We start from the raw sequence: 27985 nt of genomic DNA, 5'->3' as shown, positions 1-27985 counted from the left end.
GAATTTTAGAAATGCCAGAATATTTATTTTAAAGCTCTTCTAAGCCAATCATTTTACCTTTCCTTATTGAACTGGATTTTTGTGGTTTAGAAAAGGACATTAAAAAGAAAAGAAAAAGAAAAGAAAAAGAAAAGAAAAAGAAAAGAAAAAGAAAAGAAAGAAAAGCCAAACAGGAAGTTAAAGTTAAAAGTTCCAAACGGAAGCAAAACATTTCTTTTCAAGTTGAACTTAATAACTGGGGTTAACCCAGAACATTTTGAAGCTTCTGTTTGTTTGTTTTGCCAACTTTCTCATTCTCCCTCCACCCCTTACTTTACTGTTGCTTAGTCCAAGCTATTTTTTTCCAGATATTTTAATTAAGGCACACTCCCAAAACAGTCACCATTCACTCCACATCAGTGATGTCTTTTTTTTTTTTTTTTTTCCCCAGTAGCCCTTCCACTGGCTCACACTTACAGAAATTCCGCTTACTGCAAACATCATGTCTTTACCCTCGATATATCCAGCCAGGGGGTTTCCAGCCCAACCAGAGCACTCTGGGTTGTTTCTTCAGCGCATCACTCTCGTCCCACAACATGTGACTACAAATCTTTATCAAAAATAAACTCATCAAAGAGAGGAATTCTCTCCGTCTTGGTTCTTGTAAGTGTAGGTTTGTGATAAAACTTCCTCCTTTCCCTTTCCCAGCCCTCCGAGTCAGTGCTGGAGCTATCCCAGAACAAGTCTCTTGTAGGCTGCTCCCGACAGAACCACATGTCAACTTTACTGCTCTTGCTTGCAGAAGATTCAGCCCCATCGTGTTGCCCTGAGAATCGTCTATCCCATGTATTTCCTTGGAGAAAAAAGAAAAAAAAAATTTTTTTGTCTTCATTTTGCTGAGCTGCATGCTCAGTTCCATAGGGCTTAGCTGGAAATTGCTAAGGGCAGCTGGATTCATGTAAAGAAGTCCCTGAAAGATCCCTGCCAGACCAACCCAGATGCTCTGGGCTGGGCAGTGCCAAGCATAATACATTCAGGATTACATTCATTAAAATTATGGAGTCTGGCAAGGTGAAGTGTGATTTAACAGCTGCCCCACACGCGTAGGAGGCAGGATTCCCATATTGCATGCCCAGGGAGCAAATTCCTATCTGAGATGCTTAAATGACTCCTAATGCATCAGTATCTGAGTAGCACGTAATCTCTAATGTCTTGACCATTGCAGCATGCCTGTGACGGAGCAGACCAAGGCTAACATCCTCCCCACCAGAGCAGCCTTCCTGCCGGAGAAAATCAGCCCAGGCTTTTCAGGAATGGTAACCATGCCCTGCAATTGCTCCTGCTGTAATGGGACTTCCAGTTTCATTTTTATTCTCAAGCAGAGGAACGATGATGCTAAGAAACGCGAAGGAATAGAAGGAGCAACTAAGTCGATCCCCTTCCCTCCTGATAGAAGTTCATTGGCAGACAAGATCATCCCTCGTTTAAGACTTTTTGCCCTCAATTACACCTTTCCAGTCCTATGCCGACAGTTATCAGGCGCACACTGTGGCAAGTAAAGCAGAGCCCTGCAGGTTTACACTACAGAGGGTGAGACCTGATCCTGACCTCGGAGCAGCGTGAAAGGTGCTTGCGTGAGGGCAAAGGACGTGCGCAGGAGAGCGAACCTGAAAGGACTGGAGGGAATGAGCAAGCTGTGAAAGCAGGTCAGAATCTGGCTTCCGAATCATTAGAGTCCAAGAAGCCCGTTCCTGCTGCTCGCCCTTCCTCAAGGTGCACTGAGGAACGGCAAGTCGCTTCTCAGTGTTTCCTGGCGTTCCTGCCACTACAGAGCACGCCGTCCTCCCTCCTGCGCTAGGAGGGGACCTGGAGCAGGGAAGTGTGCCCACGAGGGGCTGCGATCTGTCACCAGTAAAAGAGGACATGGTTCCGAATGGAGTCCGCGCGATGTATTTGCACGTCCGGCATTGAGAGTGACACTGAGCGATGGCTGGAAACCATCTCACCGGGAACGTTTCTCCTTACACGTGCACCACCTGCTGGGAAGCGAAGCTGTAAAGGAAATTGCCTGGCTCCGGGCAGTGAGACGTTTCCACATAAAACTAGATCTAAAAATTTAGTAACCTAAGTGACTGTAACACAGTTACTCCACACTCATATAGGATGGGCAGTAGTCCAGAGGCTGTAATATGCATCTGAACACAATATTGTGGTGGACAGTGAGTGATTAAGCCAGGAGCAAATCTATGACAGCTGTTGCTCAAACGGTTCTTTCTCCTTTTATTGCCTGGGCCTCCCTAGCAGGGCAAATTCCTGGTACCATTAAAGCTATTTAACAGGATGACTCCTGCTGAGCCTGGCTTCAGCTTTCCAAACGCGATGAAGGGTGCTCTCCCTTCCAGCCAGCCAGCCATCTCCTCCGTGTGCAGCTCCAATGAGCTGCCTCTGCTGTTCTCCAGCAACAGAACTAGCTTGTACCTCACTTCAGCAAAACCCCCCAACCTAACATCAGCCTCTGTAGAAGGATTTCACCTGCCTGATGGTAAACAGCACGCTTGATTGTCCTGCTGGATTTATCCTGAACAGCTGACCATATCCCTCCATCTAGTCATGCCTTCATTTCATCCTAAAGTGTGGCCTAATGGGAAATTCTTCCCTGCCATCAGAGGGCCAGAAGACATCTCCTTGTACTTCAGATCCTCTGGTTGCTTATAAAGGATCTAGACAGTATTGCAGGTCTGAGGAAGGCTGGATTTTGCTGGTAGATGATATTTACTGGAACACACAATACTGCAGAGATCTATGTTCACCCTCTGGCATTGATAGTGACTATAAGTTGGGCAAGTTCTTTTCAATGGGGAGCATTGGAGCATTGAAAGACAAATAGATGCACTGGAATCATTTGCTTTCCAGTATCTTTTCACTGGTTACAACCATTCTGCCAAGCTTTTTTGCTCCGTACTCCCCTGCTTGTTCTTACAACAAACGTTTTTCATCTGCAGCCACACTCTGAGCTGCTCCAAAGCCTTTTGGTGGGGAAAGTCAGCAGTGGGACAGAGGTGTGCCAGGCTCTGCACCCTGCCAGGGATATGTGGATAAACTGCCTGTTGTGGGAACAAGGTGACAGCTACCAACATTGCCACTGAAACACGATGGATCCTTGCTTGTTCCTTCCTCTTCCACCCTGCACAGAAAGTCAGACATGTTTCGTGACATCTCTAGCTCAGGTTGAGCAGCTCCAATGCCCCAGGCTGCAGCGCACACAAGTGGCAAGGCTGCATGCACACAGCTTGCTCTGGGCTCCTGGATGGAGCTGTAGGAAGGAGGCAGCACCAAGAGCATGGCAAATTGGGCAAAATGAGCTGCAATCAGTGATGTGGCAAGACCCAGCAGGCAATGGACTCCCAACAGCCCATCAATGATAATGGAGCAGGTACAGACAGAGCAGAAGCTTGAAGGAGGCCAGGTGTAGAGATGTGCAAATTTGGGGAAAAAATTTCCTTCCCTGAGTCAATGGGAAGCAAGTTGTTCCCCCAAAAGCACCTGAACAGCCATCCACTGGCTGTGTCATCACCGTGCCAGCCCAGGGACAGTGGGTACTCTCCTCTGGTCCTTCATGCATGTCAAGGAGGAGTGACAAAGCTGCCTATTTTTCCAAGTATCAGACTTGCAGGGTCACCAAAAATAACTGCCAATCTCTAATCATCCAGTTCTTCCTTTTGCCGCAAGGAAACATTGCAATTCCTTTTTCTCCAGAAAAGAAAAATTTGGGCTGTATCTAATCCGGCGTAGTACAATAGCTCTTTTGAAGCCCAGCCCGCTTGACAATAGCTGACAATCTGATCTGCTTGTTTGCATCACGTGCCCTGATCTATTTTGCTTGGGAATCTCATAATAGCGTACACATCAATTACTGCAGCTACACAGCTATTTGGCACGGTTACGTCCCTGTGCTCCTTCCAGGAAGGAAATTGGCTCAGTGCCGATACAGGAAAATCGCCGTCTTCAGTGGTGGGCTGGTGCTCTGCTTTGTTTCCCCAGCTGGAGATGGCTGTGCAGTATAGAAAAAAGACTGTTGCAGTAACTTATTGCTCCTGCTTGAAGGAAAATTGGCAGGGCATGTTTTAATCAGCGACTGCTAACTCTCTCGGAGTAAACGCTGCAATATTGTCACGCTGTCTGCATGGACACACAGTTGTGTATCCATCTGAGCACATCCCAGTCTCAGGCAAGCTGCATTCAGTGCTGGGGGCAGAGGGGAGGGGGTAAAACTTGGTGGAAGGGTTAATCTTTAAGCAGGCATTTTCCTTTTTTTGTCCTTCATGCCTTTAGATATTAAGTTGGAGAAGCTTTAGAGACCCCCCCCCAGCCCACCTAAATTCGTGTGTACAACCATCTATATGTTTCCAGCTGCATTTATGTAAACAACAATGCAGTTTTGATTAATCCAGGAGTTGAATTTAGCACCCAGGAGAGTTTGGGGACATGTGGGGACACATTGGGGCAACATAAGGACTCTTCTATCTGTGGGAACCTGTCTTGCAGGGTCTGGCACTAGTGACTTTGTTTTTTTTGTCCCTATAATATTCCACAATGGGATGTCAACATTCAGATATTTTTGAGTCTATTAAGAAGAGCAGCCCAGAGACCTGTGTCTTGCTGTGACACCTCAATGGTTCACCTTGTGCCTAAACTGCTTTTGCACTAAGTCTTTCGACCTTGCACCATGTCACTGCAGTAGCTGAAGCAGCGGAATCAGCTTTCATGGGGAAACTTATTTGATGACACTTAAAATGCTAGCAAGTTGCACATCTCCTTGGAAAATTACTCTACTTACCACAGTCTCCATTAAAAGTCTGATTGTGCTCAGCAGGGATGAGGTCTTGGCTTTCGGAGCTGTTGCTTCTATGGAGATTGCCAAGGACTTTCTTCGTGTTGAATTCCTTGATTTTTTGTTTATTGATTTTTGCCTCCCTGTGGAGATTTCTCTTCAGCCCAGCCTGAGTTTGCAAATGAGTCATCAACACAAGCAACAGAGGAGCAAACACGTTTTAACAGCTCAACACAGCATATCATTAGGGGGCTGGTGCTGAAAATAATTATGCAGTTGAGTAGTTTAACCAGGGCAAATCATATCTGCCAAATTAGGTACATGACAGAACATGACCTGGACTAAGTTTTTTGATTTCTCCGTGGGCAACTGTCAAATGAGGGTAAAGCTTTGAAAAATCAGAAATAATTACTGAACTTTTCCTAGGGCAGAAAAAAATTACTGAGTTCAATGACTCTGTGGCCCAGTGACAGTCGAATTGAAAAAGGAATACAGAGAGCCTGCTGGTAGGTACTGCTTGTCTCCCTTTGAGTCATGCAGAGCCCACATAGCACCTGTCACCTACAGATCTCCAAAACGCTTCAGGAAGGAAACCAGCATCCAGATCTGCATTTTCAGCTGGGGTCTGAGGCCCAGGAATCTGCATGGACCTGGTCCAGGTCGTTAATAGAGTGAGGACCAGGACACGTGATTGCAGTTCCCAGTGTTTTCCTTTCTTGTAATTTCTTACAAGACCTGAGTCTTCCTGAACTAAGGGGAAAAGCGTAAATGTATCAGCAGCTCTCATGGTTGGCCACCAGGAGGGACCTGGGGTCCTGAAGTCTGCCTGAGTGACCAGGAAAGCTTCATGTGCTCCTTCTAGAAACAGGAGCAGGGTGAGTTTGGCTGGCAGTGCCAGCAAAAGGATGTTTAGGTTTGTGGTCACCCGTGTGGACATCACTGCACTGAAAAATGAGGTGGAAGCAAATCGTTTCCACCTCCCAGTCTGTATTTGAGGGCAAGGGGCAAATACCTGTTGGGAAACGAAAGAGGCAGGCGCCTCTCCCCCAGATCTCAGCCTTACCTCTTGGTGCCTGCGGTTCAAGTCCAGCATCTGCAGCTTGTGTAAGTGCTGCCGTCTGCCAGGGAGGTGCTTCAGGGTTTGCCCCCTCTTCTCCAGAGCCTATAAGGTATATAAACACCAATAAATATACCTGCATTTTCTGGAACAAAAAGAATCAGCCAGCAGCTCTCAAACCTTCTCCTTGTCCCTCGGGCACTCTCTGGATAAAGGCAGGGAATATTTTCCCGAGTAGCCAGCTTGCAGAGATTTATCACAAGTGCTCACAGTACTGGCAGTTTGTGTTGCAACTCTGGGGTAGTATGGAGGCCTTCATCAAGACAATGTTGAAGGGTTCAAAATGCAACCTCGGTTTTCATTAAACTATTGGATGTCTGAATAGACACAGCGAAAGCTTTATTTACAAAAGGGTCTGCGTTTGTACAAGGACCAGCAGCATCACTAACCAAGTAAATCACATATAAAGAAATAGTTCAGTCGGAGAGCAACTCTGACTCCAGCGTCACATCTCCTCCCAGCACAGAGGATGTGTTTATGGCACACAAAAATATGCAGGCTTCTCCCTGCTGGAAGCTGACTGCAAGTGATGGGTGTCCAGATTGCTCAGTTGTTTTAAAAAAGAGTTCCTAAGACCTATGTTCTCACAGATATTTAAGGTCCTAACTCACCAGGTCCTCATCCAGGGAATTTTCATGCCCAAGAAGCATCTCACGCTGGAGGTTCAGAAATAGACACTCCTGGGACTAGGGAGCACTGTGGGAAAAATCGGCCCTCCATCTCCTGGTGGAGATGGCCCATCACCTTGAGTTTGTGTTGGCTGGTGGACTAAAACAAGTCCTGTTCATCACCAAGGAAGTTTAGCTTTCCAGAGTTTGCTCCTAAAAAAAAAAGCCCTCAGACCCCTATAATTCATCATGAATGAAGAACTTACCACTTGGCTTTATATACTTTCATCCACATTCCTCGTGTGTGCTTATTTATTTATTTATTTATTTTTCCCAGCTGGTTCTCAGGCCCAGCCCAGGAGGAGAGCACAACTTGTGCAAACCACCGAGCTCTGCTCTCATTTCAGGTGGCGTGACAGCACTGACTTCCGAGAAGCTGCAGGCCTGCGAGGGACGGGCGCCTGCGAGCTGTAGACCTGCCACTGTCCGTGGCCCGCCCCAGCAACCTGCATGGATGAGCCGGCTGCAGAGCAGAGCACAAACCCACCGCGAGCACTGGAGTTTGCCGCCGCCAGCTCTCAGATCAGCCCTCGACGTGCTTAAGCAGCTGTGACGTGGGAGGCTACGTGCGGTCAGTGGGAACGTGCCGGTTTCCCCAGTGTTTGCCCTTTGCCAAACATTCACCTTTGCTTTCGGAGTTGCTGCCACGTCTTGCTGACTTGGGAGCTTTTCAGCAGCGAGAAGGCCAGCAGGTTCCAGCTTCTACAAGTCCAATATTTATAATGTTTAGCATTTCTTATTCCCCACAATCATAAAACACAAGAACCCAATATTAAACTACATTGACATTTTTTCCAGTTCTGACTCTGGCCCAGCTGGCAATATGGAAGGGAGTTTGCTATCTTGAATGACCACTTGGAGAGACTGACCTCTCCTGATGTGCTTCACAAAGGGACAAAACTGAGAGAATCTCCTGCATTAGATCAAAGCAGGAAGCCCAGCTGAAATTTGTGCTCTTCCTTCTGGCTCCATCCCTATAAGTATTCTTCTTTTTGCCATAACAGTGCCTAAGGCTACAGCCAGGACCATAGCGAAGATAAACCCCAGCCCAGAGAGTTTCATGTTGGAGCTGACAACACAAATACGACATGTAACCAGAAACTGAAGCATGGAGATGTGTTGTAATGTAATGAAATGTCTCCTACCAGGACATCTGAGGCTACCTGAGACCCAGGGCACTGCCCATCCGTCCAACCCATCTCCCATACATTAGCCTGAGCAATACCCTGCTCTGCAGAGACTGCTCATGGTGTGAAGCGTTCTTCCAGGTGGCTAATGGTGGCAGACAGAGGATTGCTTTACAGACTGCTCTGAGCATGGATTTCAATCTTAAGGAACTCGGAGATCTCCTTGAATTATTGCAGACTACCAGATGATATTGGATTACTCCTTGGCTTGGTATTGCTACTTTTCCCTTCTATGATGGGAGCTCAGCGTGGCTTCTATAAAATTAAGTGGAACATCATCAAGGACTTCACTGAGAAGACCTGACTTACACTTTATGTGGGACATTAACTTCTTGAGACATTCACTGGAATGTCCTCTCCTTTAGCTGTACAAACTGAATTGCTGCCAAAGCCTGAGCTATAATGTTTGAGCATCCTATAAATAAATGCAACAATGCAGTAAAGAAAAAGTCAGAAGCATCACATAAAGCAAGCAGGGAGCGAATGCCAGAGGGGAAGCCAAACTCAGCACCGTTTTGTGGGTACACCAACCCCAGGAAGGCAGAAGAGGCCTAGTCCAAAACCCGCGGCACCAGCAAAAAATTCCCCTAGGTTTCCTATGCACTTTAGCTCTGAGATGACTTTTCAGGTGTACCGTTATGCCACTTCAGAGCTAGTGTCTTAAGTCAGTGAGGAAGGGACGTTTTTTTCACTACCTGTGTAGCACGGCTGGGTGATAGGGACCTCTGCATTCAGCGTTTGCATCATGTCCCATGAGTGGAGATGGTCCCACATCTCCGTCAGTGGAGATGCTCGTGTGAACACCCCCTGGTTTGGCTGAATCCCAAGCAGCACGTTCCTGTTTCGGCTGCCAGTTTAGACCATTTAAACAGACCTGCCTACCACTGCAAACAGCTCTGCTGACAAGGAGGTGGGCTTGGAAACCTTCAGCACAGGAGCAGCAGCAAAGGCAAAGGAGCATTTTCAAGTGGCTTAGCTGTTTGCTGAGCAAACGTTTGCCTACACCCTCCTCTCCAGGCTGAACTACACCGCAGGGTCAGTGCCACTCATGCACTATTTCTATTTCAGCTTCTTCCCCCTTGTTAATATCTTTCGGTTGAGTTTTGCAGCTAATATGAGCTAAGGTCTTTTATTTTTATTAACGACATGTTCTTCCCTGGATAAAGTCCTAGGGTTGATCCAGGAGGTATTAGTCAAGTCAGCGCAACACCCACTCACAAATGCCAAATACTCCAGGCTTCCTCCTGAGAGCATCTGCAGTGTGTAACTTGCCAGCAGCGACAAACTAGTCCCGTGGCTCCACCATGAGATTTCCATCCCCGCTGGTGCCAGTGCCTGGTGCACTCCTGTGCTGCTGTATACCAAGCCGGTGTTGCATTGCCTGCTACATCTCACAAGGATGAGCAGCAAAGGATGAGGATGCGTAGCTCTCTGCCTGAAATAGCTGTAAAAGGCAGAAAAGCTCCTCTGGTGAAGTCATCAGCCGAAGCCATGAGAGCTTCCAGCTGAGGAAAAACACATCTGCTGCTCAAGAGAAAAGCTCCTAGGAGATGTAGAGAGCCCAACAGAGGGACTTTAATGTTCTTTGGAGAAGGGAAGAGCATGGAGGATACAGGTGCCACTTGAGTTCCTCCTCCATTCTGAGGAGCAGGGGTTGGTACATTCAGCATAAACATTGTGCTAAAAAGGTGTCAGATTTGCCAGTTTCTCCTCCTAATTCATAAAAATCTCAATTTTTAATTCTTAATTCTTCTCTGGGTGGGAAGTGGCACCGAAGCTGCATTGGCCCCAAAGTTGCCAGGCATGCTCAAGGCTGCCGTATGCCGGGGGCTCTACAAACACGCCGTAAGAAACACTCACTGCCCTGAGGATTTCGCCATCCAACTCGAGTCCAACCGAGATTATTAACAGCTCTGATTTATGGGCAGAGACATGCTCCACGGGACCCACGTTGTGGTTAGAAAGCACAGGCCATGGGTTGTCCTACATGGGACTACCCCAAGGGCCACATTCACCAGCTTCCCTAGGTTGCAGCTGATAGAGACTCAGGTGAATCATGAGCCGGGGAAAAAAAAGCCCATTTCCCAAATCTCATCCCAGTGCTTTTCCCGCAGGACTACCCAGCCAGCCAGCATCCCCACCATCCTCTTCTTTCCAGTCTCGGCCAGTAGGAAGTTTACCTAGAGGCAGCTATGTTCTGTAGTCGTCTTCTAGCACCACCCCCCCCCCAAAAAAAAAAAAAAAAAAAAAATTAGAAATCCTGCTCATTTGGGAAATGACACTAGGTGGCAGCATGTGCCCCTGCAAATTACCGTCCCGGCTGTGCATCATTCCCAGATGCCGGGGGCAGGAACCGTGGCTGGCTAAGGGCATGCTCTTTTTTTTATTTTATTTTTTTCCCCCTCTGGAAATACTCCGTGGCTGAAGCCCTGTGACAGTCCTTGAAGAGGATATGATCTTCCAGCTCCGCACTATCTTTAAAAATATTCCCCCAAGGGAAAATGCCTTTTGCAGATGTGGTTTGCGCTACCTGATGACAGTGGAAGAAGCTCAGGGTAGGATTAACAGTGTTTTTGTCCCGGAATGAACAGTATCAGTATATTAATAATACACAAAAACAGTTGTAATAGAAAAAAGATCAGTGACTAAAAATTACATGCCAGTAATGGATTTTTAAATGAGGCTCTGATTACACCCGACTGTTTACAGGGCAAAGCTAAACTCACTACAGGTGCTGCTGTCTCACCCTCTTGCCTAGTAGAGGGGCACTTTATTCACATTTGATGTCCTTACGTGCTCTGCGAAGCTGCTAGCGTTGCTCAGAGCTACAGGCAGCAGTGGAGGGGTCTGAACCGGCCCCGTCTGGGGGTTACGATCCTCCTCATTATGGTAAAAAGTCCAGATCCCACGCGCCAGATTAGCATTTTAACCCCAGAAGGGAGCACTTGAGCAAAGCAGCCCCGGTTCAGCAAGGAGCTACGCAGCTGGCTGAGAACAGAGACGACCAGCACCAGCCCGGGAGAGGGTTCAGAGACTCACCTTCAGAGGCTGCTGAGGGACCCCTGTTAGAAATCAGCTATTTGGGGGTGTTGTTTTGGAAGGAAGTAGAGTTTCTCCAGGATTTGACTTTTATAGGAGCAGTGAGGAGGAACAATTACTGTTAAGTCAGTTAAGGAATTAATTAGAAGAACGATACGCTCTGAGCAGAAACCTGCATTACCTGGCCCCAAAGCCGGGGACCGACACGAAGCACACGTTCATCGTCACCCGGGGTGAAAAGCAGCGCTCCCGTCTGCTCACGGGGTGACACCTTGGCAAAGGCATGATGTTGGGGCCGAGCCTTCAGCACCAGACCGAGCAAAGCTGGACCTCTGCGCGGGGGCAGCTGAGCAGCCAGCGTGTTCCTGGGGCAACCTGGAGCAGCCTCGAGGCTGCTCTAAATGTCACCCAGCTTCTGCCAGCAACTGCATGAGATGGTCGTGGCCAGTTGCAGCACATATAGGTATTTCATGGGTTAAAGAGCCAGAGAAGGGCGTTTACCGCTTTCCCTGTGACAAACACCAGTGGGGACTCCCTGGGACCCCTGATAAATGGCTGGTGGGACCCTGGGGCTCACATGGCCCCATGCTCCTCAATGCAGGTTGAACGGGGTTGGCTTGGGCACCAGGTGTGATATTGGCCCTTAATTGCTAATTGAAAGTCCTGGCTAAACGAGAGCATGGGGTGTTATTTTCAGCAGCTGAGTGCTTCCCTGAGCTGGAAGGTGTGAGGGCTGCAGAAAGGGGCTGGGAAGGCACATGTGAAATTGGGTGTCAGTGCTGAGGAAGAGCAATTGTGGGCAGCTGCAAAGCTCCTGCTGCTGATGGGGATGAGAAGAGGGTCTGCAGGAAAAAGGAAGGAGCCGCCTGAGCTGGGCACTTGCTCAGGCTTGTGTGGGTGAGAAAGGTGGGAAAAGTCAACCTCAGCCAGACACCACCCTTTTTGCACCTTACAGGGTGAGCAAGGTAAGAGGAGAAGAAATAGAAAGTTTGAAGGATGGTGATGGTCAGCTCAGGAAGGTGTGGAGAGGCAAAGCAAACAGGTAGGGTGTAAGGAAAAAAAAAAGCTTTCTTCTCCATTTGGTTTTTAGAAAAACTAATTTTTTACAAGAATTGTGCAGGCCCTGTAATGCATCTCCAGCTTAATACTGCAAATATGAGGGACTTTCTGAGGCTTGCACAAGGCTTTTATTGCTGAAAAACATCAGCACAGAAATTTTATGGCAGGCAAAGGCAGGATGTTGCTGTGTTGGCTGCTCTCTGGCTGATTTTGGAGATAGTCTCCTTTGCCTTAAGCTAATAAATCAAAAGTGACACCTCTGTAGTCAACCTATCTGCTCTGCCTTGGGAGAGCAGTCAACTCACGCTTGGGCTGCTGATAACACTCTTTAGGGGTGATGGCCTACAAGATTAAGGCATCCTACTTGCATTGCTGTAGATATTTGCTTCCCAGTGGTGGCACTTCAGCAGCACGTGGCCATGCTGTCGTGACTTGTCTACAAGTTGAGGGGCCAGGTAGCTCGGCGCAACGTTGTGGGAGGCTTTTCAAACTCATCTTACTTGAGGTCTCCGAGGTGGGTGCTGCTTAATGATGCTGGTGTCTCCCTTTTCCAGCATGGTGTTGAAAGAAAGGGGTCTGGGCCCTTGGGGATTAGAAAAGGAGAAGAAATGGGTGAGGTTACTTCGGCATGATCGTTGGCTCCTAGGAGGTATCCTGCAATGTTTTCTCATCTAGCTCTTATTTGGCTTGTCTTGATAAACTCTCTCTTGCTGTGCTCCAGTAACTCATGATATAAATTGTTCTCTTAGCAGCAGAAATAAAGCATGGTTAAATCTGTGCCTGCAGTTCCTAAGGAACTATGTCCACCACGTACCCCTTGCTTCCCTCTTTAGCCCCTCCTGTACCCTACATGGAGCAATAACCACCCTCTACTTCTCCTGCAGCTTCTGGGCTCTCCCAGCTGCTTCACTCCCTCCTACAGCATCCTGTTGTCCTCCCTGGTCTCTCTTGCAGCCTGTGACCTTCTGCTGGCCAAGAAAACTGGGTATTTGGCTGGTTCCTGGCTGCGTTTGCTGACTGAGCTTACGCTTGGCTTTCTAAAGCAGGCATTGGGCAGCACTTTGGGTCTCTTCTTGCTGCTCAGTCTGATGAGACCTTTTTTATTTAAAGAAATGTTTAACTCTTCTACTGATGCAAACATCACAGTTGCAAGCCCTCCTCTTTGGAAACCAGCCCAAAATACGTGCAGAGGATGCGCTACCAAACAGCGATTGCTGTTTTGTAACCTCCTAGTTATAAAAAATCAAGGGCCATCTCGCAAACCCAGTGTAGGGATGACTCCAGCAGCGCAGGAGGACACCACAGTCCCCTTGCAAGAGCTGCTGAGTTCACCTGAGCGATGATTTGCTCCGCTCTGCCGAGCACCTGTGCAATGATTAACCACTAAGCGGGGGCCGCCTGGAGGAGAAATTCCAGCGCGGGTGACATCTTGGGAGAAAAAACATCAGCTCTCACCGCGCGGCCTCCTCCCTGAGCATCGTCTCCCTGCAGACCACGTTGCCTCGGGAAGGAGACGATGCTCAGGGAGGAGGCCGCGTGGCGAGAGCATGAGGCCCCCCGAGCTGGAGGCCTCGTGGTGGTGGTGGTGGGGAGGGATTAACCTTACGCTGTAAGAGCTGGTTTTCTCTGCTGGTGAGCGACAAATTTAATGCCAGCCCAAATGAATCCTCAAAAACTAGGTAAGACCCTTCTCTAGGAGACTTTGCTTGTTTAGGCAGCAGCTCAAGTGTATGCATCGCTGGAGTGCTCTTGAGCGTGACTGTTTCTGCAAATGAAGTATGTAATAGTAAATGAGGCTTATTGGGTTTTTTTTCCCCCCCCTCAAACAAATGTTTTTATAAGCGTTTGGTAAATGCCCAGTGATTATCACTGTCCAGGACACGCTGATCTGCGTTGGCCCCAGGCCTCTGCTGTCCCGCGAGAGGCGCGTCAGCTTTCCCGGGCTCCCGATGTCTTTCTGTAGACGGTACGGAGGAGGAAATGTCCAGCAATGCTAAACGTGTTTGGTTCGTGTCTGAAATTCACTTTTAGAAGCGGAAGAGAGGGGAGGAGGAGTGCTAAGCCTGCATCCCCCCCATCCATCGGCGTTACCCTCGCTCAAGCGAGCGGCTTCATCGACACGCGCGGAGGTTTCGCTCCGCACTGGTCGGACGTGGCCGGGGGTAGCAATTCCTCATCGTCTCGCTCGTTGGAGTTGCACAGCGGCTTTTGCTAGCTGTCGCCTACCTCCCTTCTCATCTCTGGGCATACAGTGAATTTAGAAACCGCCACGAAAGGCCACGGCCAGTCCGGCGCGATGAAGGCTCTCGGTTCGGGCGCTCCTGGGAGAGCGTTTGCAGCCGCTGCGCTTGCATTCCTCTGCCTCTCGGCTTACAGAATTAGCCGTGTGCGAGACACGGGTATTATTTACGATAGCGGTGAATTTTACCTGCTGAGTGTCTTCCCGAGGATCTAATTATACTTAAGGTAATTATGCGTTACCATTGGGGATACCTACGTATGCAGGACGGGCGCGTAAGGAGTTGCGGGGCTGCTGCGGGGCTGCCGCGCGCCCGCTCGTTTGGACGCAGCCTGCGTTCGCCGTGTGCCGATTTACGGCTACGGGAGTGGGGCTGTTCACGGAGGGGCCACTCGTGCCGGCAGCGCGTGACCCGGGCTCTGCCGACCGAGGCAGTTTCCCCAAACAAGTTGCAAGTGTGTGTGGGGGGGTAGGGGGAGGAGTGGATTTTTGTTTTCCAAAGCTGAAACTTGGTGGAAATCGCGAGACGGTGCGAACGCGAAAGGCACCTACGTGCACCCCCCCCGCTGCGCCGAGTGACCCCGAGCTCCTTCCCGGTGGCTTTCTCCAGGCGTCCTCTCTGAGCAGGGACTGATGTGCCGCCGCGGGCAAACCCCCAGCTGCTCCCCTTGTGATTATTATTTATAATAATTGCAATTATTACTTGCAATAACTCACTCAAGACCCTCCTACCTGCAGCAGGTCGCCCGTACCCAGTTTCCCGGAGAGGCGGGAGCTGCCTCGGGATCGCGGCTTTCTCCCGCTCCGACACTTCTTGCGGCGCGTGGGAAAACCAGCGCGGGGCCGAGACGCAGGGTGAGGTGGGCAGGTCGCCCCCGGCCTGCACCGGGGCCACCTTGGTTACCCTGTGGCGCGTCCTGGAAGAGCTCAGCCCCATATTTTTTTTTTTCAGGAGCCGCAGCCTCCGATGGGGAAGGAAAAACTCCTTTTCGGGCCGAGCAGCGCGGGGGCAAGGCCGGCGGCCGCTCGCCGCCGCTCCCCTGCGTCTTTCCCGGCTCGACCGGGGCCGGTTAAACATTGACGCGGCTCCGGCCGTCCCGCGGAGCTGGCAGCTCCCAGCGGAGCCGCCGGGAACTTTCCGTGCGTCTCTTTGCACCCGTAAGCGGAAGCGGAGCAGGACCCGCGCGTCGTGCAAAAGGTTTTTAGTTCTCTCTCTATTTTTCCTTTTTTGCTCACACGGTTATAATTGGCTTCAGAGGGTGTGATTTATTTGCAGACTTGGTGGTTCGTTCCACTTCAAGGCAGAGTGGTTGGAAAATTATACGTGTGTGCGCGTGTGTATGTGTGTGTATATATATGTATATATGGAGGATTATTTATGAAACAAGATTAATATTACAGGGGGCAGTTAGGGCTTTTAGGGGGGTTTGGGGTTATTTTTGGCGGTTTGCTTCCGGCCGCAGAGCCCCGCGTCGCCCGGGATTCTCTTCCGCGGTGGCCGAGTCCTGGTTTTTTCCAAACGCCTGCCGGGCAGAGGCTCTTCGCGCGCCGCCAGCCGGTTTCGGCTTCGGAGCTGGGTACCAAAAGGGTCCGGCGCTCCCGGCCAGGGCCGTTGAGCGGCATCGCCCGCGAGCGCCGGGCACCCGGCAGATGCCGCGAGGATTAAGAAGGGAGTAGGGCGAGCGGCAAGACGCTGTTGGAGATTACGGCGGCGCGTTAGGCTGTCTAAAGCGAGCCGCTTGTTAAAGCTGGTATTAACCCCACGGCCGGGAGGACCGGCGCGGAGCCCGCGAGCTGCGCGCCAGCTTCATCGCAACCCGCGAAACCCCCCGGCTCCTGTAACTGAGGGCGTATTCAATACAGTCTTTTACCTCGGGTTAAAATTCAGGTCGATGCCCAAATGCACCGGGGGGAGCCCTGGGGAGCCCCGGGTCCCTGCGTCCTGCTCCGCTGTTGGAGGTGCCGGGTAGCTCGGCTCCTATTTTTGTCTGAGAACATCCACCGAATTCAAGGAGAACTCACTAACGCAGAGCTTGCTAAAAGTAAAGTGCCTTTTTTCTCTCTCTCCCCCCTTTTATTTTTTTTTACCCTCCAGCAAATTTATTCTCCAAACCGCTCGCTTCTCTGCATTCCGGTGAAGACGCTGCGGGGAGGCCAAATTGCGTAGCCTGCCCTGGCCCCCGTCAGAGCATCGCTCCAGCCCCAGAGTCCTGGGGTCCTTAGGGCCTTAAAGCAGAAAAGGAGAGATGGGGAGGAAAAAAAAAAAAAAAAAAAAATACCTGCTCAAGTGACCAGAGTTGCTGGTGTGAGATTTGTTTTTTCCCTGCCGAATTTGCTGTGAGGCTCCTTGCAGAGCCAGTCCTGGGCTTTTGAAAGCACCAGACAGCTAGAAGAGAGTTTTAAAAGCACATGGGCACATGCCTGAACCTCACACGTGTGTGTTTAGTGCAAGGAGGTTGGTTGTTTCAGGTTGTCTTCTCCAGTGCTGGTTCTGCAGCTGTGAGATGGAGGGGTCAATGGCGCTGTTATTAATAGAAAATAGTATTTTGTCGATTCTCCTGGTTGCAGGAAGTAGACAATATGAAGGAGAAGAATAATGTAAAAAAATTTTTAAAAATAATAAATCAGGAGAGGACTGCAGCAAGAGGAAGGCACCTTGCAGCAACCAGGCACAGTTATACAGCTAGTAGTAGCAATCATGAATGCTTCCTTTTCTAAGAACTTTAGGATTTTTTTTTTCTTCCTGGCAAAAGTACTGTGAGCAAAACCATGCTAACCACTAACCAACGTTTCAGAGAGGGGTCTGGACAGTAGGGCAATCTGCATTACTTGGAAGTTGTTGCTACTCTGCCTTTAAAACTAACCAAACAAAAACAACAGAAAAAGACACATTCACACGCTGCTGCACACCAAGTGCTCGCACTAAGAGTTGTCTGGCTGCGTGATGGATCCCAGGACCACCGTACCGGGAAACAGCCACCCTAAATCACACAGTGACAGGCTTAGTGATGGAACCGGGCTTGTTTGTTTTGCCTTTGAAAGTAAGTAAGTTGTGCGTGTTTTGTCCCCCACCCTTTTCTCCCCACCATGGAGGCTAAGAAAAATGTTTGTTTGGCCCAAAGGAAAAGCACCAGAAAAATGGGAGCTGCTATTTCTCCAAGATGGTGTTGATGCAAGGTACTTGGTCTCCTGTGACAGCTCGCTGTTCAGCTGGGAGAGCAGCTTTTCTGGGAGGAAAAGATAAATAGGGTTATCTTGTTTTTACTGAAGATGCTCAAAATCCAGAGCCGCTGCCGGAAAGCTGTTGCAAAGATGCACAGACAAGTGTGGGTCTGGGAGAGCTTTCAGAGGAGGCGAAGCCATGGGTTGGCTTAGCAGTTTAGTAGCTCTGAGCTAGGACAGTTTGCAGCTGGGTAGCTGCAGGCTGGAGCCAGACCATGAGCATCGTGAGCAGGGCCAGCTCTTTAGCAAAGGCTGCAACAAGGTTTAAAGCTGGCTGACACTAAATAACTATTTATTTTGGTAATTCCTTTACTATGAAGGCAAGTTAATGTTCACTTTTGAGATTTTGCCGGAAATGTCCAAGATTGGTCTCTTTGACTCTTTTGCTACCCAAAGGAGACCAGTGATGTAGACTTGACCCTTATTTTCCTTATTTAAAACCTGCTAGTTCAGTAAGACACAAGCCTAAATGTTTTTTTTTTTTTACTACAAAACATTTTATTCTGGTTATTTACACCTGTTCCTTGATAAGAGTATAAATGTAAACATTTATTATAGATGTATTTCTCTTATCTTACAATTCATCCCCAGCTCAGAGTAAATGTTATTTTTTTAAGCATACAAGTAGTGAGGAAATTTCAGCTATATTCACAGAATATACATCTGCGTGCAGTTAAAGTCCACTAGCTCTAAGCTAGTGGTATAGACACTGTCCCATTAGCTCTACTTCTGCTTCTCGTGTGCATGCTGGAGTCCGTGATGTCGTCAGTGTGATCCTCACTCTTCTTCTCTTTTAAGCTGTTGATGAACCGCAGCGTTATTTCATCCCATTCTTCAGGGAGCAGCATCAGCAGAAACCCAATGCAAATGATGATGGTGGCCCCCAGCCTCACCACACTGAAGATCATCTTGTGCTTCAAGAGATCCACAGCTGTGAAGAAGAAACAATGGTGCCATCAACCAAAAAACTGCAGCAGGATGAATCACATCATCAGATTAGCCTGGTATGTCTCCATACATAGCCTGTGTGTGTCGGACTCTGGCTGTGACACTGGCCACATCGCTGTTAGTCCGCTACAACTGACTCTGGTTTGGAGCATGGCTTTGACCTCACGGAGTGGTACCAGAAATGCCGCATCTCCTCCACGCTTCATTGCCTTCACATAGACTTCGAGGGAGCTTTACAGAGCTAGTTTAGCCTCTAGTTTCTTTCTACTCTAAGGGAAGGTGCTTTATGGTAACAGTTCCTGTAGTGGATTGCATCAGCACATTTCAGCAGCGATGGAGAGAGACCAGCATGCAGGTCAGGACAGAGCTGATGTCCCCAGTCCCTGCCGCCTGACTGCAACCAGCTGTAATGGCACACCTGGGCTTCCAGAAGAGGGGGTTCTGGAGTAACCTTCCACTCACACATCCCACTCTGCTGCTGCAAACCAGGCCACCAGCATGGTGCTGAGTGGCACCAGCTCTCGTGCCACAGGCGTAGGGGAGTCAACCTGCCCTCTCCTGTGTGGTATGGGCATACCTCTCTTTTCCAGTGAAAGGATGAAGGACAAAAATGGCATTCACTAACTGAAACGCCCAGAATCACTAGGGCCAGCTGTGGAAGCTGGATGAGACTGAACCTCTCTGAGATATGTGGCGTCAGACTTTGATCGTTTAGACAATGAACTGCTGCTGCCATCTGCGCTTCCACGTGCTTTATGTTTCCACCAACGCGTGCGTTAGCTATACCTGCATTTCCAGGAACGCTGAGCACTGTGCCGATAGAGATCAGAATGGGGTACGTAAGCACGACGCCAACATTAACCAAAATGTTAAAAGCTGGGGAAAAACAAAGAAAATAATACATGGTTAGGGTGAAAAGCACTAGTGTTAGATTTTACTCCTCCACCCTGACCTCAGAGGTATTATATATATGCTTAATACAAACCCTACAAGGTAAGAACTATGAAGTTACTTATTTTTGCATATATGTGGATATAAAATAGGTGAAGATCTGAACTGGGGAAGAAGGAGGGCTGCAGGTCTGTTGATAAATTGTAATAGTGAGGTGTTGCATTTCCATTTTTGATGCTTTGTTCAAGCTTTAAGCAGACAACCTAGTTCTGCTTCCATAAACCCCTCCTTCTTCTTCCAGCAGAAAGACACAGCAATCCCAGCTTCCACTCTCACCTCGCAGGGTGGATTACATCTGTAGGCAACACCTTCTTAAGGACTCTAAACACAACTAGCCTATGAAGTTAATTGCAGACTGTAATGAGGCCACGTCTTGCCTACTTATCTTATCCCTACTTTTTGTTCTGTAGATGCTGACAGAGCTGCTGCAAGTGGAGTTACAGCAGCTCCAAGGACATGCTTGCGCCACCTCAGCTGTTAGTCCAGCCATAGCTCCAGCCAGCTGGGGAGAGGGGCCATGTACTGACAACAGGAGCCTCTTTGTTTCCATTTAATACACTCGTAGTGGAGACAAACCCCTCTTCAATTACAAAGTAATAGCAACTTTAGTAAAGGAAAGGATGTCCTTGTATCTGGAAATTAAAAGGCCCTTGGGCTGAATTCGATGGATGTGCTGCCTCGCTGGAGCAGAGCAACTGCAGCTCTGGCAGGGGAAGCTCCGCAGAAGAGAGGAGGAGAGGTGAAGATTGTGGGAAATTAAGCGGTTTGCACCAGCCTTTGCTGGTCACGGCACAGCTGTGCACCCTCTGCCCAGAGCCTGCAGCACCCACCCTGCATCAGCACGTGCACACCAGCTGCGTCTGTGCATCCCTTCGGGTGGGCTTAATAGCAACTGCACCACGCCAGAGCGAATGAAATGCCCATCACCCTGCTGCGGGAACGCAGTGGCAAAAACGGAGCAGTCAGGGCAACCGGGTCATGTTTATTCTCTGTTCTTAGTATTTGTATTAAGGCTTCCCATGAAAAATGTTTCTCAAGGAGTATCAGTGTTTGCTAGGATCAGGTTTCATCTGTGAGGGAGCTCTGCTGCTAAAGGGGGAAAGGTTTGTGTCTGAGCCTAATTTTGTAATGGGGAGGGGAAGAATTAGGAAAAAGGAGTAGAGTTTTTAAACACATACCTAACCAGAGGCCGGCTACTCCGCACAGGTAACCCCATGGCACAGCAGAGAAGGGGGACCAGTACTCCACTTTTGTAAAATAGAGGATGATGGGGGTGACAGAGATGAAAATTAAATTGAAGAAGCCCAGAGTAGAAACAAAATGAGCAGCTTCCCCAAAGTTCGCACTGCCAAGGAACATTTTGAACAAAACCTGTGAAGGGAAGGAAAGAAGAGGGAGGTTTTTAGTTCATGCCTGACCTGGGAAGCAAAGTCCTCCAGTACCATCCTCTGTCCCCCTGGAGAGAGCCAGGCCAGGGACAGCCCTGACCAGGACAGGGTGCCCCAGTACAGCCCACTCCATGGGCACCTTTGCTGAGATTTCAGTTTTTTCCTGCATGCTCGGACACAAAAGGGGATACCATATTGTTATTAAAAGGTGGAAGGTTGAGGCTGTACACCTAAACTTAACACAAAATGCCATGAGGAGAAAAGTGTAAGTAACCCAAAGGCACCACTGTTTATGCAACAGAGGCTGCAGGATTTGGGCTGTGCTGGGCATTGCGGTGACTTGTGAGGGGAGGCCAGTGATTTCTGCAGCATTAACCTGGTGCGAGAGGAAGCTCACTGGCAGCACAAGCTGCCAGCCCATGGGAGGGTTTGTCCTACATAACCCTGAATTCATACACTTCGAGCAACTTCTGAATGTTCTCAAGGAAGTTATCGGCATGGCAACAAAGCCTAAAACTGGTAGGCAACTCTTCATCCCACTACAACTTAGTCCAAACTTCTGCTCTTCTTTACACATACTCCCCCCAGCCAAGCTGGCAAAAGATACAGCTACCTTCAGGCCAACCGGTTTCTCTGTCAAACATGTCCTTGCTGCCTTTATCCCCTATCTTCCCCCCCTGGCTGCACTACTTCCAAGCAAGGGGCAAAGCACCACGTGTCTCTCTTGCGCACAGGCTGCACCAGGCGAACAGAGGCTCTCAGCCTGGCACGAGCACAGAATACGCAAGGAAGCTGCACTGCAGCCCAGGGAGACATCTGTCCTCACCGACGGCAACGTGACACTCCCCGCGTTCAGTCCTTCCCCCCTGCTGCATATGGCAAGCCCGTTTTACAAATAGCATCGATAAACGGCGGTGGCAGGAAATTATTAAAACATGATACTAAACTCCTTGCGGCATAATAATGGAGATTTCATTAAAGGCTCATAAACCAAAGTCATTTGGAATATTTGGCAGCTACAAACTAATTACAGTCGTAGTAAATTCTGTGACCTTGTGACATCGCCTGCTCAAAACATGAATGATGCAGGAAGGGGTGACTAAAACATTTATTTTGTAGTGATTTGCTTTGTACTTATGCATTTTTAAAACCCACTATTAAAGAATAGAAGAACATCAATAAATCGTTACGACCTACCTTATACAATGCCGATGTAGAGGCTGATCCGACAGCATATGCTACCCCGATAATTGAATCGCCCTGGAAACCATCTGCATACGCCATCATTACAATGCCTGTGATTGCCATTATTGCTGCAACTATCTGCACAAACAAAGCAAAGCAATGTCAAGCGCAGCGCAATGCCATTACATGACAACAGATTATCGCGGCGTGGGCTTTTTAACGAGTGTCGCTAGCTACTTTCTCTAACTTTAAGCCTTCTTTCTTTCTCTTAAATAGGTGGTTATGTACAGCTGAGAGCGATGTCAAACATAATGAAGGTGTACGCACTGACAGCAACGTGGATGCAGAGCTCTGCAACGGCTCCTGGGACCTTCTGAGAGAACAGTTGTCACTGAGTATTTTATAAGCTTTGGAGCTACAACTCCAAGATCAAGAATTTTTAAGATATTATTCTCTACTATACTACAAAACAAATTTAGGAATGCCATCAATTTGGCTTGAAATATAAATATTTTGGTGAGCAACCTTCACTGGAGTCATCAGTCTGGGAGACTGAGTTGTGCAACATCTGTAGGCAACTGGGAGCTCTTTCACTGCAGCCAAGCCAAATTTCTTGGATAGATACGGCCCACTTTCTTTATGAAGCCTCCACCTTGTTGCCTAGATTTTTACCTCATTTGAAAAGCCCAACTGGAGTTTCTAAGGAACTTCAAAGAAAAAGAACAGAAATAATTAACTACATCTAGCTCAACTCCTTGGTCCTGACTCCCTGGACCAAGCAGTACTGGAGATCCTTCCCTACCTTATTCTTTTTTTTAAAAAATCCCCTTTTCTATCTAATTGTCCTGCACAGGTAAATAGACGATCTGAATACCACAGACACTGAAAACCCAGCTTCCATGGCTTCAGAGGAAAATGTGTTTCCTCAGATCTGTGGAAATTTACAGCACCATTTCTGTCAGGCTCTTTATATATATTTTAAAACATTGTGATGACATTAAATGTTTCATCATTACAGAAAAGGCAGTTCATTGCAGGCCCCTTAGTGCTACGGGCACTTACTCACTCAGGTCCAGCTCTGGCCTTCTGCTAGAGCTCGGCCTAGTGCAGCAGATGCACAAAGGCACGTTACCACAGCAAGCTCCTGCAGAGCCACCACCAATACTTAAAGCCTTAAGAGTTCAGTGTTTTTGATTATCAGATCTCCGTTAATTTCCATAATACCCCAGTGAGAGAGACAAGGAGGGTCCTCACCATTTGTACGAAGGAAGATACTTATGTGGCTAGCCTTGATACCACTGACCTCCAAAAACACTGCTAAACACATGTGCTCCCTAACGCGACTGCTGAACCGGACAGGGCTCTCTCCCTTCCTGCTCCTGCAGCCCTGGCACAACTCCCGAGCCAACACTAATGCAAGATCAACACTGGATTTGGGTTCTTCCTGGCAAACCTCATTAAATCGCATTTAAGAAATGTTTATTACTATATGAATCTGAGCCTTACATGCATTTCACACGTACACATGCTCACACCATACACACATTTTAAAGATATCTTGATCAAACCATGCACCCTTTTGCAGAGGAACTTGACTTTCAGCTCTTACACAGTTCTACCAAGAGTCACAGAAAACCCACTGATGTTTGCACTGAGTAGCTCTGAGTCAAACTGAGGTAATGAGCACAAAAAAATCCCACAAAACTAGTCAATAGAGCAAGTTAGCAGAACAAAATCTTGTTTCAAGGGATATGTGCCTGACTCAGGTAAAGATGTCCACACATGGGACCTAAGTAGGAAACAACAATTCACTCCTAGGGTAAAGGCAATCTGTGAGACCATAACTAAAAATGTTACTGCTCTTATAATGCATAAGTATCTAAGCCAACATCTTCATTGGAGGACTATGCTCCTGGATGAAGCTTTAAGTATCTCTCACTGTCAACCCTATTTTACCAGTAACTAAAGCATGAAGGTATTTCCACCTCATTGCAAACTCAGCACCAAAGGGACAGATTGACAAACCATGGTGGGTTTCTCTATCCCACCTAACTTTCATTTGACACATCCAAGCTCCAAGATGCTGTTCTCCAAAGAACTTTCAGTGACTTGCTGTCACCTAAACCTGAGGCTACTGAAATGCCTTTGGTACCTCCAAAAGCACCATGAAATGTCAGCTGGTACTCACAGCCCTAAGCATGCTGTGAAATATCTCAGTTTTCTATTACTATTATCCTCCCCCTCCCCCAGTCTAATGATAGGGCTGGAGTCACATATGCACTCACACTTTCTCAGGCACGATGTGATGGTTTGAAATCTGGCACACCTTTGGCAAGAGGGGACAAGACAGCTTCCTTCCCACTCTTTTCCAGAATAATAGTCTGGTAATCAGGTCACCTGGGAGGAATGCCTGAGGCCCTACGCATGGAGGAGGGACCTGAGGGCAAGCCTGCCATCCCTGATGCAACGAGGACAAGGCATGGAGCTTCCCTCCATCCTGTACCTTGAAAGAAAGGACTGTTTTTCTGTTTTAAGGAGGGGTAGAGAAGCTTTTCACCATCAGGAAATTCTGCTTAAGCCCCAGTGGGCTTCAAAATATATCCCTTCCTCTGGTTGTTCCTGGTGGGTCTTCCTAGGCTGAGTTCAGATGGTTGGTGGCTAACTCTTCTGGTTGGACACACAGCTCAGGGCTACTCATTCTGCTGCAGGAGGCATCTACCTCCCTCTGCAGCACTAGCTGGGGTGTTGGAAGACACTCTGCTGTTCAGTCCGGGTGGGTCTGTCAGAGGACACACGTGTGAACACCCACCATGTATCAATGCTTATTTTGATCCCTGAGTTATCTATTCAATAACCTGTGAGTAAAATACAGGAAGTTAAATTCTCTTAAAAGACTGGATTTTGGTGACATTCACAGAGAGCTGTATGATACATGTATACTGCAATGCTCCTATGACCACCAGACACACATCAATAGTGTGTAGTAACTGCAAGCACAACACAGACCTGAAACATCGCTGAAAACTGAAAAAAAAAAAAAATCACATTCAGCAGGAATGGTCCCCACAGAACTCTTTTTCCTACTGTTTAGCGAGTAGCTTGTTAGTGATGGAAGTGCGTAATACTGCTGTTCCTCTTTGCAGTTCATCCTAGGACATGAATACCACAAAAGTCTGACATTAAAGCAACTGAGGATAATACTCACAATCTTTTAAAAATCAGAATGACCCCATCCATTAGCCTCCTCGGAAAACTCCCTGCTGCCCCACTACACCGCATGTCTGCTTTGATCTTAGTCCACATTATACATCTTGCATTGCACATAAATTCAGCTTTCATATTTCAACTGGTAACTGGCATAATTCAGCTACAATACTTCAAACAATGTCCTCCACAAGACAAAACGGAAACCTCCAATGTGGCTATCCCCATCTTCAAGGTGAAAAGATTGAGATATAACACCCAATGAATTCAACATTCAGATCCAGCAAGTGAATCCTTTTTATGCGTAACTGAAAACTTCTGTGTAGATTCACCATCTCCAGAAGAAGACTCATGTACCACATGAATATCCGCTTGATATTAGGAGAGACACCTTCCCAGTCTGACTACAGAGAATTTGGAGAGCCAGTTTCCTAATTTTAACCAGAATTTGGAAAGCCAAGTACTTCTTCTCTGAAACAACTGGAATGATGGACACAAAAGGAACATCACTTCATGAAACATTAGATAGGTAAGACCTGACACTGGAAAGCAGCAAGAGCATGCACCTGAGTGCATGTCTTCTGCCCACTGATGAGAAGCAGCATGGTGACAGTGAAGCAAAGTTGGCTGTTGTAGTTGATGCTTGTTAAACAAGGCTTTTGATTAAAGGTAGAGATTAGAAACTTCATTGTGGAGCCCCTTATGTAAGGATTGAAATTAGCTTGCCTTTTTTGTTTTTTTTTTTGTTTGTTTGTTTTGTTTTGTTTTGTTTTTTTCCCTGGAGGAGAGCAAGGCCAACCAACATTTCATGAAGGAATATTTTTTTCCATGTGGAACACAGCAGAAAATGAAGTGTTGTAATAAAGAAACTTGATACCAGGATGGCTACAACCAGCCTTTCCTTAGGAAGAAAGAAATCCTCAAACCACTCTATATCTACTTAATAAACACTAACTCGAGTTCACAGACGAAGCACAATGAAGGGCTTGCACACGAAAACATTTAAGCACATGGCTAAATCTAAGCATAGCATCATAAACCAGCAGGACTACTCAAATATGTGAAGTCTTAAAAGTTTGTGCTTGCTCTGAACCATAGTCGTCTTTACTCCCAGAAGCCGTACCGTAACCTGCACACAAGGCATATCTCATGAACTCCTAAGTTCAGAAGTTTCCAAGCAAACAAGACTTGCAGTGTAGGGATTGTGCTGCATCTCCCTGAGCCATGCAGTAGGTACTCAAGACACATAAAGCCTTAAGTGTTGAATCACACTTCTATAAGTAAATAGCTGTATTTATTATATTTACAGCTATTGCTGGCGGCTGCTTCTGGAGGTGTGTGGGACCTCTGTGCCTGCATGTGGCCAGGAGATCCCTAAGCCATCAGTCGGCTGGCACCACACTTGGATGCAGCCCACAAGCTGTCTGCAGGCAGCTCCACGAGGCCTGGGAGCTGCAACGCTGAAAACACGCAGCAGAGCCCCTGGGTCTTCTTCCCAAGCCCAGCCAGATGAAAGCTGTCTCAGGTACGCACACGTGCCCTCAGGCTCCTGAGCTCTGAAAGAGCTGTCAGGAGCTCAGTCTCTTTGAAAACCTGGCTGTGCTGCTGGGTGCCGAATGCTTTTGCAAAAACACTAGCTCAGAGTATATGATTAGGCCCTTATTTCTCATCATTCCTTCATTGTCCAAAGCATTTAATTACACCTGCTCTCCGAGAGTCCTGGGAGCAAAAGCAGTAGATGCAGTCAAAATACAACAGGCGAGGTCCGTACTGCTTCCTTGTATTTTAGTTCTCAAACACTCTCCTGCGTGGTTATTAACATCATTAAGTGCTATTCTGGCAGGAGGGCTGCTGGAAAATGCTGCTAATTACCTTTCCAGCATTGTGCAATCCCGAATCTGCCAGTTAACAGTAAAAACAGTTTCTTTTATATGCAGGGTTTGCAGTTCACTACATCCACCAGGTTTTTCTTGTGCAAACCTCATGGCACTTACAGAATTAATACTAATGCATATTTATAGCAACTTTTTTTACTGTATTGTCAATGAAAAATAACTAATAACTGAAAACAACTTTAGTATATTTTCAACTATGGTTTCCATAAGAGAGTGGGCTGAAAACATACAAAAATACAAAACTGTTTGTGCTTGTACAAACACGCTGCTTTTAGAAATGAACTATTTTAAAGGTACGAACCTCTCCATTTTCTCATCAGGGCAAGACAGTGTCTTTACACAAGTGAGTAACAACGTGAGGAAGCTGAGATGATCAACAGACTGAGAAGGGAACTACAGCCTAAGATGCTACTGGCTTCGTTCAAACCTGTACAGAAGAAGTGAGAATGCCAAAGTCTGCTCATTCTCTGAGTTAGTCACCAGCAGCGGGATGCGGGGGGAATCACATAACCTCATGTTTCTCTATTTGAAATCATATATGAGATAAGATACAAGGATGTCTGACTTTAGCACTGCAAGATGAAACGTCTGTGTCCTCACCTTCAATGAAATTACTGTTGAGGTCAACACCAGAGTACAGCACATTGCACATCGCCAGTGCTAACAGACCAGTAATAATGGTAACAAGACAAAAAAGGGACAGTGACACCAGAAACACAAGTTTCTCCAAAATGTCCAGCAAAGTATCTCAGTCCTGTTCTGAAAGCACATGTAAAGGAAATTATTTACTGAGGCTGCTGTACCAGATTCCTGTCAGCATCCTGGACCTCTGGATGTGTGTCTAGGAGCCTGGAGCAAGCTGCAACTCATGGCAGGGACACAGAACCACACTGCGAGCAGACACTTTGGTTCACCTTCTTGATGTTGCTTGGTCTGGTTCTGAAGGCACAGGCCTTCTCCTGAAGCAGGCCAGTACAAGCTTCCTGGAAGACTCCCACCCAAGGGAGAGCCTGCTCATGCAACAACACAGGCATGTTCAGATGCTCCATGCCATTACTAGCTGACCAGCCAGG

General features: G+C 47.7%; 2 protein-coding genes across 4 annotated transcripts in view; both read right to left on the bottom strand.

Moving 5' to 3' along the window:
• Nucleotides 1–581: 581 nt before the first annotated feature.
• On the bottom strand, nt 582–15056 carry CCDC198 (coiled-coil domain containing 198). The gene is made up of 7 exons (XM_062578000.1): nt 14852–15056; nt 12381–12463; nt 7220–7297; nt 5874–5972; nt 4820–4979; nt 1301–1306; nt 582–832 (listed from the first exon to the last, which is right to left on the bottom strand). The coding sequence occupies exons 1-7, from the start codon at nt 15054–15056 to the stop codon at nt 582–584; spliced, it is 882 nt and encodes a 293-aa protein (XP_062433984.1).
• Nucleotides 15057–18030: 2974 nt separating this feature from the next.
• The window catches only part of SLC35F4 (solute carrier family 35 member F4), a 121042-nt gene continuing 111087 nt past the window's right edge, over nt 18031–27985 (bottom strand). For all 3 annotated transcript variants that reach the window (XM_062577149.1, XM_062577150.1, XM_062577151.1), the window contains exons 5-8: nt 21826–21951; nt 20419–20611; nt 19076–19165; nt 18031–18272 (exon numbers count right to left, since the gene is read on the bottom strand). In XM_062577149.1, coding sequence (XP_062433133.1) covers nt 18031–18272; nt 19076–19165; nt 20419–20611; nt 21826–21951 — 651 coding nt within the window. The remainder of the gene's footprint in view (nt 18273–19075; nt 19166–20418; nt 20612–21825; nt 21952–27985) is intronic.

Source organism: Rhea pennata, chromosome 5 (assembly GCF_028389875.1).
Source record: "Rhea pennata isolate bPtePen1 chromosome 5, bPtePen1.pri, whole genome shotgun sequence".
NCBI lineage: Eukaryota > Metazoa > Chordata > Aves > Rheiformes > Rheidae > Rhea > Rhea pennata.
Note: the sequence above shows the minus strand (reverse complement) of the source record. Positions and strands in the feature narration are given on the sequence as shown.

Bases quoted from the DNA above. Each gene is read 5' to 3' on its own strand.
- CCDC198 (XM_062578000.1), bottom strand. From the start codon at position 15,056: ATGGGGCTGAGCTCTTCCAGGACGCGCCACAGGGTAACCAAGGTGGCC. The intron at 5,973-7,219 runs GTGAATGTTTGG...TATACCTTATAG, and splicing joins CAGCAACTCCGAAAGCAAAG to GCTCTGGAGAAGAGGGGGCA. The intron at 4,980-5,873 runs GTAAGGCTGAGA...TTGCAAACTCAG, and splicing joins TGAACCGCAGGCACCAAGAG to GCTGGGCTGAAGAGAAATCT.